Genomic DNA, 18,561 nt, shown 5'->3' with positions numbered 1-18,561 from the left:
TTAATTATACTATGTTTCATTATCAGACTGTAATTACATTATTTTTACTATAATTACATTGTTTACGAGTTATCCATACAATTATTAAAAAAACAATGAAATTAATATCTGAACTACCAAAAACAATGTAATTATGTCTAAAATACATAAAATAATGTAATTACATCCAAACTCACTCGGATAATCATAAATACGCATTCGTATTTTTTTAAATAAAAAAGACCATGCCTTCATTTTGTTAAACACTTAATACACTTAAACACTTAATACACTATTGTTGAGATCAATAGTACCCAAAGCATTCACATTTTCTTTTCAAAAAAAAAAAGAAATTCATTTTATGTGAAAAACAAGGATTGTGCAACCATAAAACGAGAAAGAAAAATAGCAAATTTTCACATTTTCTTTTCAAAGAAAAAATAAATTCATTTTATGTGAAAAACAAGGATTGTGCAACCATAAAACGAGAAAACAAAATAGCAAATTTTTGACATGATGACTTGTGAACAAATAAATCAAATCACTAATCTTTACCAGGTGAAAGAATAAGGCTTTGGAGGATTACGCTCTTGGTATTTGAAAAAATAGATTCCAGGAGTTATTAGGGCTGGCGAAGGACTGGGCTATGTGCTCCTTACCTCGGGGAGTCCAACGCCAGTGATGAAGTGTAGAGAAGACGTCGAAAATGGTCGGATCTGCCGTTTGAAGTAGCAGAGGGCCGCGATTTTGTAGGCTTTTTCCAGCGAAATCCTTTGTCGTTGCGCGCTGTCAGTGGAGGGCTGGGGTAGCTTCCCTTTGACCTGGTGCTTCATTAGAGACCAATGGTGGCACGAGCAGTGGCTGGAAGGCGAAGAAGCCATAGTTGGCCATAAGGTGAGGCAAGGCGTGAGGGAGGAGGGAGAAGAGATAGGGAAGAGAGAGAGAAAGGAGGAGGAATGAGAGAAATAAAGCAAGGGCATGCGGGTAAATTTGAGGAAACATAAAATTTGCTTTTAAATTAATGTTATGCTGGCATGCACAGTTAATATGTCACATAGATTGGTACATTACTGAGATGCAAATTTGCTGGGACATAAAGTATTTTCAATTCAAATAAAACATTACATATATACTCACAGTAATAGCATCTGGCATTTTTGGCGTCGCGTTAGTGCATCCGCTATTTTTCAGAAAAGAAGGAACAGTAGTGTCCGGTGTATACGTTGGCCAAAACCCATGAATGGTAAAATATTTTAAGATTGGCTTATAACAATGAATGTGTCTTATGAGAATCTCTTTTGTGTTGCAATAAGATTTTGGCCATCGGAGGCTAATTTTCATGTACTCATAAGGACCTTCTTTTGCTGCTGCTGCATAGATTGCAAGAAATATGACTGTAAGAGTAAGGACACAAGAGATGACATTGCCGGATGAAGATTTGGTATCCATCTCTCAACAATTAAGAATCTAGCACAGAAACTCAAAACATATGTTGTTGGATGCACCAATAAGGGTTTTTTTTTATAGTAGAGAATCATGAAATGGACATTTAATTATATATTATTTTATATATATTCTCTCCGAACGCATCATTATACTTTCACATATTCTATTTTCCATTGTAAAATCCGAAAAGGAATATGTAGACGGTTTGATAAACTTAAAATTAAATTTAATTAAAAAATATAACAAATAATAATGATTATACCGTTCTCATTTTTTCGTGTAGTTTGGTCCAACATGAAAAATGCATGTTAATTCTAGATCGTTGGATATAAAATAAAAAACATTTCATGCATTTTTCAGGTTACATTTGATTTTTGTTTCAAATAAAAAATATATCGTTAAATTTGTAAGACCGATCATAATGCAAATTTTTTTTTCAAAAATTTTAAAAATATTTTGAACCCTAAAAGTAAATCTTAAAAGTTAAGACCTCATTTTAGAATCGGAATAAGGGAATATGTTTATACCATTGATTTGAAACATGTGGGACCCAAAACATTGGATTCTATCCGAATGCATCATTTTATGTTGCCGCCTAAAAATATATATTCTCTCCGAATGCTTCATTTTAATTTAAGATGTTCTACTTTCCATCGTAAAATCCAAAAAAGATATGATATCATAATATTTTCACATATTCTGTTTCCAATCTTAACTTTCTGCGTTGCCGCCTAGCTTTGATATTCTCACAGCTATGCCAATGTGTATTATATTAGTATTATCTCTTCAAGAAATAAATTATTGATTAACCAACCAACGAGAGGTGACTCAGTTAACCATTAGCAGAATTAGGCATATGTGTGTCAAAAGTTCAATTTCATTGAGAAGCAAATTTCTCAATAGTATTTCAAATCAATGTTTCAAATACCCGTATCAGAATCATTCAACCGGTTGAACGGTATAAAGATAATATATATTTATTTATTTATTTAAATTTGTACAATAAACATCCTACATCGAAAAGTTGAAAGAATTATAGAACCAATAAGTAATAACTCTTAAATAAAGTCTGAGCTTCTTGTGAAAACCATTATTAATTCCAAAATGATATATGTTCATAATTTTTCCATCCATAAACTTACATAATCTAGGTGGCAAGCAAAAAAGACATGTCACATAAATTAAAAAAATAAACAAACTTTATTAAAAAAGCCACATAGGCATACCACATGTTTATGTAAATTTATGGATGTTTATTTTATGGCTGTGTAGTACTTGCGTCATTAATTATCAATTTGAGGATTCCTTATGGAGAGTTAGGGTATTAGTTAATTGTTTTATTTATCTATAAACTAACAAGTTATTTTATTTATTTTTAAAATCTTTTTTTGTTAATGTATTTTTTTTTAAAATTTTCCTATACCAAAACAATCCCGCCAATAAGGCATTGTCACGCGGTACACAAAATATAGAACTGAAGACATGACCAAAGTTCGAGGAGATACTTGATACCTTAAGCACAAGCCGAGGAGGCACCTTAGCAATTTACCGAGGTAGCAGCGTAGCACATCTTTGAATTAGAATCCATAAAGAACTCAAATTCAAAGCAAAGTCCGAGTCCTATTAAGAAAGGAATCGGGATGGAATCTACCATCCGAAAAATCCTCTTGAAGATCAAAGAAAGATACTTACTCCTACAACTCCTCAACTCATATATGACAAGGACATGACTGCCACTTTTGGTGTCATGTTTGTTCATCCACTTTTTTTTACCCAAAAAAAGAGGAAGATGATGGTCAGGTCTATACATTGGCCAAAGTCCATGAATGGTGAAGTATTTCAGGATTGGCTATATTTTCACATATTTTATTTTCCAACGAAAAATCAGAGAAATATTATCATAATACTTTCAAATATTCTATTTTCCATCGTAACATTCTGTGTTGCCGCCAAGCTTCGGTATTCTCATTCAACTATGCCAACGTGTATTTTAGTATTGTCTTTTTCGTTAAATTACTTTCTTTTTTTTAAATACTGTTGAAAAATATGTTTTTTATTGGAATTGAACCTTGAGCATATATATGCCTAACCCAGCCGATTGTCAAACGAATAACCTCTTGTTAGTTTTCGCTAAATTACTATATTTCATTAATTCATCGAAGCATGCAATGTTAGTTTATATATATATATATATTTCATAGAAAAGCATATAATGTTTGCTTAAGCCGGCAAAATTGCTAGCTTACAAAATTTGCCATTACATGCGTTATAAATTATTGATTAACCAAAACGTTATAATTATGAGTTTTGTAGTTAAGCCTATGGTGCGTTTGGTAGAGGGATAATGGGGTGTAATGGTCACAAGGGTAATTAAATTTTAAGTTTACTTGTGTTTGTTATGCTAGTATAACTTTTACTCCTGTAATAAATTTTAATAATTGAGCTTATTTTGTATACATAAAGTTTACTGATGGAGGGAACTGGGTAATAAAAAGTAATAGACAGTTTTACTTTAACCTATTACCCCCTTAATTAAATCCCCAAAAAACTTCTCACACATGATAATTGAAAATAAGCTCCAACGAGAAGAATTTCACACTAGAAACTTATATATATATATATATAATATGTGTCTGTCTCTCTGTGTGTGTATATATATATGCATATGTATCTATATTTTTTAAATTTTGATACATGATAGTCGTAACAATAAAAAAGAAAAAAAGAAACATGATCTTACTTTTTTCTAGTTTGGTTCATTACAATAATAACAAACAAGGGTAATGGTATTACACCAGTAACGTATAGCAGTAACAAACAAGAGTAATGAATGCTTGGGTAAATTTTACCCTTCTTTATCAAACAATGGTAACAATTATTCTCCATAATTATTATTACCCTTGTAACATTTACATGGGTAATAAATTATACCCCCAAATTCTTACCCCCATACCAAAGGTACCATTGGTGTTTTGAGCCTAGGTATCATGTCTATTTGATGTTCTTGTAGTCTATTTGTATTTTGTGTGACTTAATTCTGCGGCTTCTGCCTACATTGATTTTGTTTTTGAGAAAAAAAAATTACACCAAAAATATATTAAGTTTACATTATTTTTTAAAAATATATATATATATATATATATATATATATATATATATATATATATATCCCTATTTGAAGTAACAAATATACCTTTTATTGAGAGAATGCTTAGGAGATCAAATATACCTTTTCTCAAGTTTAGGAACAACAACAATCTACTCGTCAAGCCTCTTTAGCAACATATTTTCTTTAGCCAATGAAGAACAGCTGCTGCTATGGAGACGCCAAATTCGATTACACACTCATAAAGTCAGTCACAATGACCACCAAAAGCAAAAGTTTAAAAAGTGTACAAAACCCAAAAAGTAACCAAATCAAATTCCATTTCTAGAGGCATGCACTTCGATCGATCGATCGATCAGATCCTTCTATCAACCCGACGTTTTTTCTTTTCTTCTTTTTTTTCTGACTGACTATTGTATTAAAAGAAAAATATGTAGAGTAATTCGATGGGCATACCCGCAAGATCAAAGTCAAATAGATACCAAAAGACAACTCAAAGGAAACGAGCGACATTCCAAGAGGGTATGGAAGACGAAAACTATTGAAGAAACAGCCCCCTTGGAAACATCAAATCGCCCAGCCTAATACAAGACCAAGTTTCCTAGGAAACAGTGAAACTAGAAGAAATTGTCGGACTATCAACCGCTTTTTTCCAACCGAATAAATCGGTTAGAATTACCAACCGATATTCCCACCAATTTCCAACCATTTTTGTTTATATCATTAATTTCAAACCGATTGAATAACGGTAAGAACAATAAAAATTTTGACTGTTGTTCCGACCAATCGTCTTGTTGGAAAAAAAATAATGTTTCGTTTATTTTTTTTATCAAAACATTTCCTATCAAATATTCAATTGGAAAGTAATTTTTATTTTTTTTAAAGTGGCAGATTATTTTCCAACCAACTATTTCAGTTGGAAACTAAATATTTTTTTTTAGTTTCAAAATTATTTTCCAACTGACTACTTCGGTTAGAAATTTGTTTTATTTTTTATAATTCCAACGGAAATTTCGGATGGAAAATAAATTTGAAACTAAAAAAATATTAAAAAAAGGAAAAGAAAATTGAAACTAAAATAAAAAGAGAACAAAGCACGCAATTACTGGGTATATTCTAGTCTAGGTCGAGCATGAACGTCTCTCCCATCTCCATCGACAGCAACTGGGTCGTAGCCACCTCCGGCCCCTCTCTCCCATCTCCACCGGCAATAACTGGGCATGGTCATCTGCCCAGATCTATTCTAGGTCGAGCCCCTTCTCTCCCATCTCCCATCTCCCCCAACCCCATCCCCACCGCTACCACCTATTGCTACTGTTGTTACTTGCCGCAGCCGCTATTCTTCTATTCCTTTCCGCTGTCGTGGTCACCATCCCTTGCCACCACCGTCTTCACCACACCTTACCACCGCCACCTAAAACCTCCAATTTTTTATCTCGATCTTTTGGTAATAATTCTGAGTCTCTTAGTTTCTTTTTGCCTTTTGATTTTATTGTTTATATGCTTTGATTATCTTCAAGTTAAACTCATAAACTTAGGTCTGTATACTATTAATGGATTATTACATACATTTTGTGGATTGAAGTTAGGTTTTTTGTCATAGATCCAGAACTGAAAATATAAATTGAATTTGACCAACGGAAATCAATGGAGGTTTGACTTGTTTCAAGTTAGATTTTTTCATGGGAAGGTTCGATGATGACTTCGGTTGTTTAGTAATATAGTATGGTAGAGGGGCTTTCGCAGACTGCTTCTGAAGGGCTCCTTAAAGAGCAATTTGTAAAGCAAATTTGGTTATCCATATCATGTTGTTTCTACTGGTAGACTTTAACCTTGGTATCTTGTGTTCCACTTTTAGCTTCCGAGTGGGAATGGGTCACAGGATGGTGTTCCTCCTGCTTTCAGAAACATTTCAATTAGTGTTTTCAAAGGCGAAAACGCAAAACGAGGCGTTATCGTCTCTCCAAAGCGAGGCATAAGCTTCGATGTGTTGGGGCGTAAGTTTTTCGGGAAAAAATATTTTTACAGTAAAAATATATAAATAAAATAAGAAAAAGAGATAGAAATAATAACAAGTCATTCTCATATTAGAAAATCTTATTTAAAGACTTCAAATAAAGACAATAAACTCAAAGTTCACTTCAAAGTATAATATAACTTCACTCACTGGTTCAGTTGTTCTAAATCAATAAATCCAATTAAACACTAAATAGTAAATACAATTGACTGGTTCTAAAATTCTAAATAAACACTGATTCTAAATTTGTAATTGAACACTTAAATGACTAAAAAAATTGTAAACAAAGTAAAGAAAGTGGGACAGAAGTGCAGAACAAAAAATAAAGAAAGTGGGAGTGTGGAACAGAACAAAGAAATCGAAGAAAGAAACAGAATAAATCGATATTCGATAGTGGGAGTGGGTCAGAGAAAGTGGGACAAAGAAGTAGAAGTATAAACTGACTTGCAATGGTCTTCGTCTCTTACACAGTGGTAGTGGGTACTGAATCGCAGTCTCGCAGATCGTCGGTCGGACTTCGGAGAGGTCGATCTCAAAGCTTTCAGGTCTGTCTGTAAGACCTAATGTGGAGGAGTCGCGTAGATGGTCAGGTGGAGCCTTGGAGGTCGCGAGACTCACGTAGAGCCGTAGATGGTCTTCTTCGAGTCTTCAAGTCTTGGACAGCAGTTGCGAATTGAGTTTTGAGGTCTGTATCTGACCTAGAGTGCACTCACGCGATTTTGTTTCACGAGTCTCCTACGAAACGCACGCCTCAAACGCTTCACGCATCGACGTGTTTTTGTACGCTTTCGGACGAAAGGCGTGTGTTTACGTGGCTTCGTTTTATTATCCATGTGCATCAGTTCGTTTTAAGGGCAAAATGCGCCTCAAAACCTTTTAAAACACTGGTTTCAATGACCCAAAAAGAAAAAACTGTTGATGAACTTGTGAATGACCAGTGGCTTTGTTACTCAGACGACAATGTTGGACTTGGTGTCAGATCCTTCTTTGATCTACAAAGTTGGTTCCGTCATAGTGATGTCCCTTTCTGTGCAGTGTCCAACGAAGCTGCTGTCAAGGTTCTACCTTATCTCTGCTTTGACTTGTTTGACACTTGCTTTGTAAAGCAGGTGATCTTTCGTGTTTTCTAGTTGATTAGCTATATGTGATATTTCTTAGCACTGAGATATTTTGAGTTAGCTCATAATTTTGAATATGCTTTCTCAGTGGATCTTTTGTTTTGCATGAATAATTATTGAACTTGAAACCCACGGTTGCTGTAAGATTCTGCCAACACAGTTCTTATACTTGTTCCTGGATTGGAGTGTTTAAATTACTTTGCCTAGGTTTATAGTAGAACATGCAACGTCCAAACACTTACCTTTTGGTAAATTGAGGTAAGGAATCAAACATTCTTCAGCTAGTAGTGTCTCTATAATCCCCATTAAATTGCTAGATATTTGTTTTGTTGCGGTTGGTTTATTCACTAAATGGTTGTGATTCTTTCTTATAATTACTTTTGTTGACAGGCAGAATTGTGCCAAGGTGAAGATTGTATTTTGAAGGGCTATTGGCTCATTGTTGCTCTCTATGCTTTTGTAAATAATTTGTCAAAAAATTATTTGCAAAGATTTCTTTAAATTGCCATGCTCTTCAAACACCTGGTGGTGGACGCTTCTTTCATGTATTTTGTGCCACTTCTTATGTTTGCTGAAGAGTGTTCACTTCAAAGGACTGGACTGACTTTACCTTGTGTTGAAACTCTCTTATGGTTGGTAACATTTCTTTTGCGTTGCCATCTAACTTACTCACTCCACTGCTTGAGCTACCAAATGTATGCATTCTCTAATCAATGTTGGTGTGAATATTATTCCTCAAATCAGTTTATCAACTGCTACTTTTCAGGTGTTCCTTCTTAGCAAGGTCATATAGTTTAACTGATGCATGCAGCTAGTGGTTTTGTGGGCGCTTCTCTGCCAATTACTTCTCCAAAGAAGAAATAGTTACGAACAGCTGGAAAGTGAGTGCTACTGCAGCTGTTGAGACTGCCTCTGTGGAGGAGGAAATAAAAGAGCAGCTAAAAATTTGATAATAAACGAGCTATGTTTAAGGTAACATGACCACTCTGCTTAAGAATAAATTGTCGCTATGAATTCAATCCCATCTACATAGCCGTTCTTTCTTTTTTTCTTTTTTCTTTTTTTTTCTTTTTCTTTGGAAATCTGATCGTCTCTTGCATCTTGATGAAGATGAAGATGAAGGTGAGGATGAGGAAGATGAGGGTGAGGATGATGAATAAGATTGAATTGCTTGAATATGTTGCAATCCATGGGACATTCTATGCACATATTTGATCTTATTGGTTGAATCATCTATAGGTGAGTATTGCTCGTCTTGTTTTCTGATAATTTTGTATTTCTTTCTTTGTTCAATTTCAACTAAATTTGGTTAGAATGATAATCTTTCAACATGAATTTAGCTAATTAGTGTGGAATGAGATTCTAGTTATTGTTAAAAGGGCTTAGATTCAGTTTTTATTGGAGTATCTGAATTGGTTTACTTAGGATTTGTCCAATTTTTGCAGGAACAAATAGTTGAGCGCCTCTATGATTATTCTGCGGTGGGGGCTTTAGGCGAAGAAACCATTGACATGCTTATAATATAGTCCATTGGGATGTACTGAATATTAAGTTATTAAGTTGTTTAATTGAAGCTTACGATGATTGATGAAACACTATTTGATGTATTGGATTATTTGATGAAATACTACTATTTGATGTGGTTTTAGAAAATACTATTTGATGTGGTTTTACATTTGTGAGTTCTCTGTTTTGAAAGAATTTTTAACAAGTGACATAAAATATAATTAAAGTAAAATTTTAATTTATTATAACATTACCAACCACTCTTTCGGTTGGTGTTTATCACTTTAGGAAAACAATTTCAATCAAATATAAAATTGTTGAAGCCGATTTTTTGGTTATAAATTATCGATTGATTGTGAAACGGTTGGAAAAATATTTCCAACGGAGAAATCTCAATACCTACGAAAAAATATTCCAACGAAGTGCAAAATTTTTGCAATTGAAATATCGGTTGCAACTTATCGATCGACTATAAAAACGGTTGGAAAAAAGTTTCCAACGAGGTATTTTTCAACCGATTTTTCCCAAATTTCCAACCGAAGTAATGGTTGGAAAATCACTAATTTTTTGTCGTTTAACACACTGCTTGTCCAAGCATCAATATATGCCCCAATGAAAAGGAGCCCGTAGTGCAGCAAACTCGCATAAATTTGAGCTTTGATGTCCGATCCCTCAAGCAGCCTTCTAAGTGAAAGGAGCCGCCCCTCCTCGCATGATCAATACCCCTGCCTGCATCTGCATGGTTGAGATTCGAAGTCAATAGCCACCAAGGCCCAAGGAGGTTACTGTAAGAAGCTTCCAAAGCCCATTATGAATTAAGTATTAAGGGCCCGTTAAATAAACCCAAAAGGCTAGCTTGATCCAAGTAAAATCCACCGTATGGCCCACCAAGTATGATTTAAAAATTGGACGTGGATTGCACTGCACCTTTTAGCCCATAATCCAAAAAGAAAGCCCATTGAAGCATTGCATTGCATCACAGTAGCTAGCCCAGAAGCCGAAGGGAGAGTCTACAAACCCGCTTGCCATAAGTAAGCTAACCAATTTGGTGGTTCAAGGCTTAAAATCATGTTGCTTTGGTGCTTGATGGTGCGTTTGGTACGAGGGTAATGGGGTGTAATAGTTACAAGGGTAATTAAATTTTAAGTTTACTTGTGTTTGTTATGTCAGTATAATTTTTACTCCTGTAATAAATTTTAGTAATTGAGCTTATTTTTTACACATAAAGTTTACTAGTGGGGGGACCTGGGTAATAAAAAGTAATGAGAAGTTTTACTCCAACCTATTACCCCTTTAAATAAAAAATTCTAAAAGCCCATAAGTTATATACACACATATATATTATATATATGTATATATATATACATATATATATATATACACAGACACACACACATATATATTTACACACACACTCACATATGCACTGTCTGTGTGTATATACACATATATATACACACACATACACACACATATGCACTGTCTGTGTATATATATACATATAGATATACACACATACACACACATACATATATATATATATATATATATATATATATATATATATATACACACATATGCACTATCTGTGTATATATATACATATATATATATATGTATGTGTATATCTATATACACACATATACATATACACACACATATAAATATATACATATGCACTGTATGTGTATATATATACGTATATATATATAATACACATACATATATACATATACACAGACAGTATGTGTATGTATTATATATATACATACATATTATAAATATAAATATAAATATATATAAAAATAAATAATGTCGGGCTCGGGCTGAGCCAAAATTGACCTGAGGTGTCTGGCTTCGGGTTGGGCTGACCCAAAAAATGGAGCCCATGCCCGCCCAAGGGATTGGGCAGGGCCGAGCTCCGACCTAGGCCCGCGGGCCAAATGATGACCCCTATTCTTGTGTTACGTCTTTGTCATGGATTTGAATGTTATCAGATTATTTTGTTGAAATTGTTAACAATTGTTATTATATATATATATATATATATGTCTGGCCGTGTGTGTATATATATGCATATGTATCTATATTTTTAAAATTTTGGTACATGATAGTCGTAATAATAAAAAACATAATCTCACTTTTTTCTAGTTTGGTTCATTACAATAATAACAAACAAGGGTAATGGTATTACACCAGTAATGTATAGTCCTAACAAACAAGAGTAATGAATACTTTGATAAATTTTACCCTTCTTTACCAAACAAGGGTAACACTTATTCTCCATAATTATTATTACCCTTGTAATATTTACATGGATAATAAATTATACCCTCAAATTCTTACCCTCTTATCAAACGCACCCTGAGGGTTAAAATTTTCTACTTGAGTGCTCAAATTCAACCCATACAACAAACATCTCACGTCGAAAAATTGAAAGAAAGTTACAACCATGACTCTTATAAATAAAGTTTTAAATTCTCGTGAAAACCATGATTAAAAAATCAAGTTAATGTTATTAGTTAAATAACTTGTATTGAACATTAATCCAAAGCATTAATTTGTCTTGTAATCCCAATCACCGTATATAATATTAGGGTTAATTAATCGGCTATATATCATCGGTTAATTAAGAACATTCCAAAGCATTAGTTCCTCTTGTTCGTTTTAAATGAAATCCACACAAACAAAGACATGATGAATTTTAACATGTTGTTTTTCTTTTTCTTGAAGCATGCAGGGTTGGCATCCAATTAGTCGGCTAAATAAAGTAATCTTAACGCAATTAGCGCCTGAGGAACTTTCCTTATACATGAATCTTGACATTATGATAAAAACATTGTGAAGGACGGCTTTGGTCTTCATCAACCTCAGCATCTCATTTTTTTGTTCTTTCTTGATAAAAACATTGTGAAGGCCGACGGCATTGTTCTTCATCAACCTCACCATCTCATTTTTTGTTCTTAATTTCTTGATAAAAACATTGTGAAGGACGGTGGCTTTGTTCTTCATCAACCTCAACATCGATAACACCAGACTAGAGAGACGATCCCCTCAAATTCACAAAGTTGGCTAAACAGCTGGAGCAGTGAACATGATGGGTCTGACCCATGCCTTTGGGCATGCAGAAAAAATATTCTCGCACGGCCTTGGGGTGAAATTCCTGTGGAGACACACCCAAATCTCGTTCAACTGTACAGTTCCATAACTATCTTTATTGCAACGAATTGTAGGTCGTTCTCCTAACACTCCAGTAATGGCATCTTTAATGGCATATCCATGATATTTAGTATTATTTGGTTTGATTTGTGCTGTTCCACACCATCAAATTTTAATTAGAATATATATACAAGTTTTAAAAAATAATAATAACAAAAGAAGAAGACGACGACGACGACTACTTTAGTGAAAATATAAAACTTGTATGAAATAAATAATGTATTCTTATACCATCTTCGAGAATTTGAAGAAGATTATGCTGTCTTATGAGGCGTAATGCAGTCTTGAAAAAATGTATAGGATAGTCAGGATTGTTGAAGCACATTCCATGCTGTTCCCATTCATATTTCCAGAAATTTAAATTTGCTGAGTTATCATGGTAGTAGACCACATTTGGCCAATTTTCAGTCATATTACGCCAAATCTTATGTAATAGGTTCCTCTGTGAAACACAAATAGTTATAACATAAATTATAATTCAAATAAAATCGTTATATATATATATATACTCACATCAATATCGTCTGCCATTTTTGGCGTTGTGTTAGTGCATCCACTGTTTTCCAGAAAAGGAGGAACAGGAGTGTCCGATGTATACATTGGCCAAAGGCCGTGTATCTTAAAGTTTCTTAAGATTGGCCTATTACAATGAATTCCTCTTCGTCTAATCTCTCTTGTGTTACAATAAGATATTGGCCATCGGAGGCTAAGTTTCAAGTATTCAAAAGCACCCTCGTTTGCTGCTTCTGTATGAATTGCAAGAAATATGACCACAAGTGCAAGAAGACAAGTGATCACACTACCGAATGAAGATTTTATATCCATCTCTCAACAATTAATGAAGAAACTCACACATATGTTGTTGAATATTGCACCAAGGGTTTCTTAATTTCTTTTATAGCAGAGAACGCATCATTTGGCTTCGGCTAGCTAGCTACACAATTATGTCTCATTCAACATATTTGTATTTTTCATCGTAACCTTATGTTGCCGCCTAGATTCGATATTCTCATATACAGCTATGCCAATGTGTATTATATTACTAATTTAGTTATATTTGTCTCTATGTATTTATATTTCATGGAAGCATAGAATATTAGAGTTTCTCCAACCATGCACCCCAAATTCACCTTTTTAACCAAAAATTAAAAACTCATTTTAGGGGTTCTCTATTTGATGTGTCAAATATATACATATATTTGTGCATCCTTTACACATAAGTTCATCCCATTTTGAGTTGATTAGGAGTTGATATTGCCTAAGAAAGCTATATTTACATATCGTAGGTGCCAAGACAAGAAATGGAGGAAAAGAGTGCAAAATGAAGATTTTAACTCCAGAGACGATTTCCGATCGATCGGAGCCATTCCCGATCGATCGGAGATCGATCGGAGCTGCCAAAATAACCAAAAAACTCATGGAGACAGATTGTATTTCCGATCGATCGGAAATATTCCCGATCGATCGGATTACTACTCACATCACAGCAAATTTCGTGAAAAAACTCTAAATTCAAGTGGGTCAGATCCAAAACGACCCCAACTTATATGAGAAACGACATAGGAGTTTAGGGAAGTATAAATAGGTAGTTTTTAGGGTTCTAGGGGGACTCTCACACATTCTTACACATTCTACCACCATTGGAGAGCATGGAGCCACCATTAGAGCTTGGAGAAGAAGAGATTCTACAAGGGGGTTTCTCTCTCCTTTTCTATCGTAGTTCCTATGGTTGATTTCCTTTGTTTAATGATGTATTTTGCTTCCATGAGTGGCTAGATTTTTTACTAGAGTCTTAATGTGACCAAACCTTGAAGATTCAATAAACTTGATTTCCTTATTTCTTGATTTCTCTCTCTCTCTTGATTGTTTATGGGTGTGATTAATGTTTTTGAATGTTTGGCCATCATTCAATTGATTTGTTGCCTAGATTGAAACCGGAAGGAGATATCTAGGGTTCGCCTCATGCCATAGATGACATAGGGTGCATGAACCATAGGAATATAGGTTTGTTACTTATGCAATCATTAAATGATTTTCATAGTTCTTAATGGGTTTTTGATATATTAATCCGATTGTTAGGAATAACAGAGATTTATATTGAAAATACGTTCGATGTATCTAGGAATAGAACATTGAATAGGTTGGAAAATCGATTGTCATTATAGAGAGAGGAATTAGGGATTAAGGGATCAATGGAATTGAATTGGATAGGTGAGGTGAAGTTAAGTACCCTAGTGCTTTCCATCCTTGATTTCATACTTGTGTTTGATTTGTGTTTGTTCTTTTGCTTTAGTTTAGTTTAAAAACAAGACCAATCTCGAATCATTTTCCCCAATTTGCATAATTGTAACTTATTTGACATTGATTTCTATTGCCTACACATCCCCAGTGGAAACTATAATTTACTCATCTCTATATTACTTGTGTGATTTGTGCGCTTGCAATTAAATCCATATCACTATTCTAACGTGACTCCGATCACATCCCTCATTTTTAACATTACATCTAATATTTTAATATTTACTAACATAAAATAATGATTTTATGAGGGAAATAGGGGACAAAGAATATAATACATTTTTTTTTCAAGTTTTGGGGTATGGTGAGACCTCAAGGTACCATACCTCATTCTGGGTGCCCGTTGGAGCACTAAAAAAAAAAAATGGTACGCAAAATGGTTATGAAAGGCCTTTGACAAAAGCCGGCATAAAAGAATAAGAGTAGCTATGAGCTAACAATATAATTTTCATCGAAATTTGCCAGGTTTTTGTGCTGTATTACGTTACATGTACTATAAAATTTGATTAACCAAACGTAATAAATATGAGTTTTATGGTTAAGCCATTTGTGGTCAAATTCTTCCAGCTTCCTTAGATTCTTTTGTTCATTTATATTTAACTTACAAACTAAATTAGTGTTGGACCAAAAGTCCTACATTTTAATTTTGATGATCCAATATTATTGTGCTATTTGATTACATGCACTATGTAATGAATTTAATTACAAAGTGATTGAATTTGAATTTGGTTTTTATTGATAAGGTTTAAACCTACTTGTGAACTCACTGATCCATTTTATTTCAAATGAATTTGGATTAAGCTGAAATATGGTAGAGACATTATTTACATCATAATAAACATTTTTCATGAAGACATGATTAAGAAATTTTGATTTTTTCTTGCTCAAAATTGTTGCCCAAATATCTATCCGAAATTGCTGCGCAATGTTATTATCCGATTGATTTATGTGACTTAGTATATGACTATATGATATTTATTTGAGCTGGAAACTTACATACACATTAGTCTATATATGTTATGATATTATATGCTTAGATTTTAATTATTTAACCTCAATTTACCTATGGTTCAAGCATGAAACTCAAATGAGTTTACAAGCAAATTTTCAGGAAAGTTGAGAGAGACTTCATCAAGAGTTCAAATATAAAATGTTTCATTACATATGCAAGACGTGTGATCTATATTAAAGAGGAGGATTCAGTTTTCATGAGAAATTTTTTGACTTGGTGATATTTTGGAAATTAAAAGCAAAAGGTTTACTTTCCTTACTTGTTATCCGAAATCAATGGAGAAGGACTTCTCATTCATTCAACGGAGACCATATGGAGGAATATTCTTTATATGAAGCTAATACCAAGAGTTTATTTCTGAAATTAAATGCAATTCAACGCCAGAAAATGAAGGAAATCAAATCAAGGAGTTCTCTTATTGACTTACTGAAATCACAAGAAATTTATTGAGAAGATTTTGCAACTGATTCTTCTATGAATAAAGAAGGGCCAAATTCAAGGACTTTGTCCATATGAAGTTGATTATGTTACCATAATTACAGGTGCAAAATTCAAAGCTGAATTCATACTTTGACGTGTCAAATTCGTGCATCTAATTGAGAGAAGATCCTGGAGCTTTCATTTTATACAAGTCAAGAGAAGTTGATTTTGTCACATGTTCCAAAGATATTTGCAAAGCAAAATTTCAGAATTGAAAGAGAAGAATCAAGACATTATTGCCGATTTTATGGACGATTCTCTCAAGAGCTAAAATCATGGGAACATGATTTTTCTTGGCCTATATAAGCAGTTGCTCGACACAAGAAAGTGTTAGAATTATCAAAGCTATTTGCTCTCAATTTCTCACCCAAGCTCATATAATATCATCGTTTGCTTAGTGCAAACACAGGTGTGAAGAACTAAAAGATAAAACGTAGATGAAGATGCAAGAAGAGTTTGATGGTTGAAAAGTTGTATTCTTCATTTCAGATCGTGAGACATATATAGTCAAAATACAATTACAAGAAATCATATCAAATTAAACTAATTACCTTTAACCTAGGGATACCATAATTCAATCCCACAATTCTAGCCTAACTTAATCACTATCTTAGCTGTACAAAATAATTATAATAGGTAATAAATCATAACACTCCCCCTCAAGTTGGAGCATAAGCATCATGCATGCCCAACTTGTTAAGAACTTGATGGAAAAATGAACTTGAAACTGTCTTTGTAAGAACATCAGCTAGTTGCTCATGTGATCGAACATGTGATACGGCAATGACCTTGGCTTCAAGCTTCTCTTTTATAAAATGTCGATCGATCTCAACATGTTTAGTACAATCATGTTGGACCGGATTATGAGCAATATCATTTGCTGCTTTATTGTCACAAAATAACCTCATCGGCCGAACTTGTGTCACACATAATTCTTGCAACAAATGCTTAAGCCACAATAACTCACATATACAGTTAGCCATGCCTCGAAATTCAGCCTCTGAACTAGACCGAGCAACCACATTTTGCTTCTTACTCCTCCATGTAACAAGATTACCACCAACAAAGGTTAGGTAACCAGATGTGGATCTTCTATCATCAATAGATCCAGCCCAATCGGCATCAGTGTATCCATCCACACCTAAAGATACTCCTGCATCAGTGTATCCTTCCACATCTAAAGATACCCCTTTAGTAAACAGAATTCCTTTACCTGGAGATGACTTCAAATAACGTAAAATGTGCATCACTGCATTCATATGCTCCTCACTTGGAGAATGCATAAATTGGCTGACAACACTCAAAGCATAAGCTAAATCTGGTCTGGTGTGAGCAAGATACATAAGTCGGCCAACTAACCTTTGTTATCGTGCCTTGTCTGTCGGTACCTGATTCGGTTGCATACATAACTTGACATTTTCCGGTAGAGGGGTACTCACAGGACTACAAGCAGACATCCCTGTTTCATGCAATAAGTCCAAAGTATATTTTCGTTGTGACAAGAAAATACCTCTTTTTGATCGTAGCACCTCAATGCCAAGAAAATACTTCAAGACCCCGAGATCCTTCATCTCAAACTCACGAGCAAGATGAGCCTGTAGTGCTCTCCTCTCATCACTATCATTGCCTGTAACTATCATATCATCCACATATATTATTAGTGCAGTAATCTTCCCCTCTCTATGTTTCAGAAAAAGAGTATGATCTGAATTGCATTGTTTATAGCCAAACTCTGTCATCGATTTTGTGAATTTACCGAACCAAGCCCTTGGGGATTGTTTCAGTCCATACAGTGACTTCTTCAAACGACATACCTTTCCCGGTGCTTGCAAGCTACATCCAGGTGGTAATCACATATACACTTCTTCTTGGAGATTTCCATGTAAAAAAGCATTCTTTACATCAAATTGATGTAAAGGCCAGTCACAATTCACAAATAAAGAAAGTAAAACTCGAACAGTGTTGATCTTCGCTACCGGAGAAAAAGTCTCAGAATAATCTATGCCATATGTTTGACTGTATCCCTTAGCAACCAGTCCTGCCTTGAACCTCTCTACCGTTCCATCCGCCTTGTGTTTAATGGTAAAGACCCATCTACACCCAACTGCCTTCTTTCCCAGTGGTAAATCAACCACCTCCCAAGTTTTATTTTTTTGAAGGGACTTCATCTCTTCATTCATAGCATCCTTCCAGCGAGCGTCCCTTAGAGCCTCCTGCACACTATTAGGAATAGCAATAGCAGATAATTGATGTACAAAAGATTCACATGTTTTGGACAAATGATGATAAGAAACAAAGTTATTCATGGGGTATTTGGCTTTGGAATTGAACACAGGTTCATAAAGTGGACGAGATACTCCACGAGTAGAACGGACAGGTA

At 34.2% G+C, this 18,561-nt stretch overlaps 2 protein-coding genes across 2 annotated transcripts; both read right to left on the bottom strand.

Annotated features, from left to right (window-relative positions):
* Positions 1-1,029: 1,029 nt before the first annotated feature.
* On the bottom strand, positions 1,030-1,428 carry LOC120010476. Its single transcript, XM_038861272.1, has 2 exons — positions 1,117-1,428; positions 1,030-1,065 (listed from the first exon to the last, which is right to left on the bottom strand). The coding sequence occupies exons 1-2, from the start codon at positions 1,426-1,428 to the stop codon at positions 1,030-1,032; spliced, it is 348 nt and encodes a 115-aa protein (XP_038717200.1).
* Positions 1,429-12,244: 10,816 nt separating this feature from the next.
* On the bottom strand, positions 12,245-13,216 carry LOC120010475 (ribonuclease 1-like). Its single transcript, XM_038861271.1, has 3 exons — positions 12,905-13,216; positions 12,623-12,833; positions 12,245-12,483 (listed from the first exon to the last, which is right to left on the bottom strand). The coding sequence occupies exons 1-3, from the start codon at positions 13,214-13,216 to the stop codon at positions 12,245-12,247; spliced, it is 762 nt and encodes a 253-aa protein (XP_038717199.1).
* Positions 13,217-18,561: the final 5,345 nt, after the last annotated feature.

Source organism: Tripterygium wilfordii, chromosome 12 (genome assembly GCF_013401445.1).
Source record: "Tripterygium wilfordii isolate XIE 37 chromosome 12, ASM1340144v1, whole genome shotgun sequence".
NCBI classification, from domain to species: Eukaryota; Viridiplantae; Streptophyta; class Magnoliopsida; order Celastrales; family Celastraceae; genus Tripterygium; species Tripterygium wilfordii.
This window is presented reverse-complemented; position numbering and strand designations above follow the sequence as displayed.

What these genes read in the sequence shown, in the direction of transcription:
- LOC120010475 (XM_038861271.1), bottom strand. Translation starts at nt 13,216, where the DNA reads ATGGATATAAAATCTTCATTCGGTAGTGTGATCACTTGTCTTCTTGCA. An exon ending in AAATGGCAGACGATATTGAT is followed by an intron (nt 12,834 to 12,904) that starts GTGAGTATATAT and finishes TGTGTTTCACAG; the next exon opens with AGGAACCTATTACATAAGAT. An exon ending in TCTTCAAATTCTCGAAGATG is followed by an intron (nt 12,484 to 12,622) that starts GTATAAGAATAC and finishes GGTGTGGAACAG; the next exon opens with CACAAATCAAACCAAATAAT.
- LOC120010476 (XM_038861272.1), bottom strand. Translation starts at nt 1,428, where the DNA reads ATGGATACCAAATCTTCATCCGGCAATGTCATCTCTTGTGTCCTTACT. An exon ending in AAATGCCAGATGCTATTACT is followed by an intron (nt 1,066 to 1,116) that starts GTGAGTATATAT and finishes TTTATGTCCCAG; the next exon opens with CAAATTTGCATCTCAGTAAT.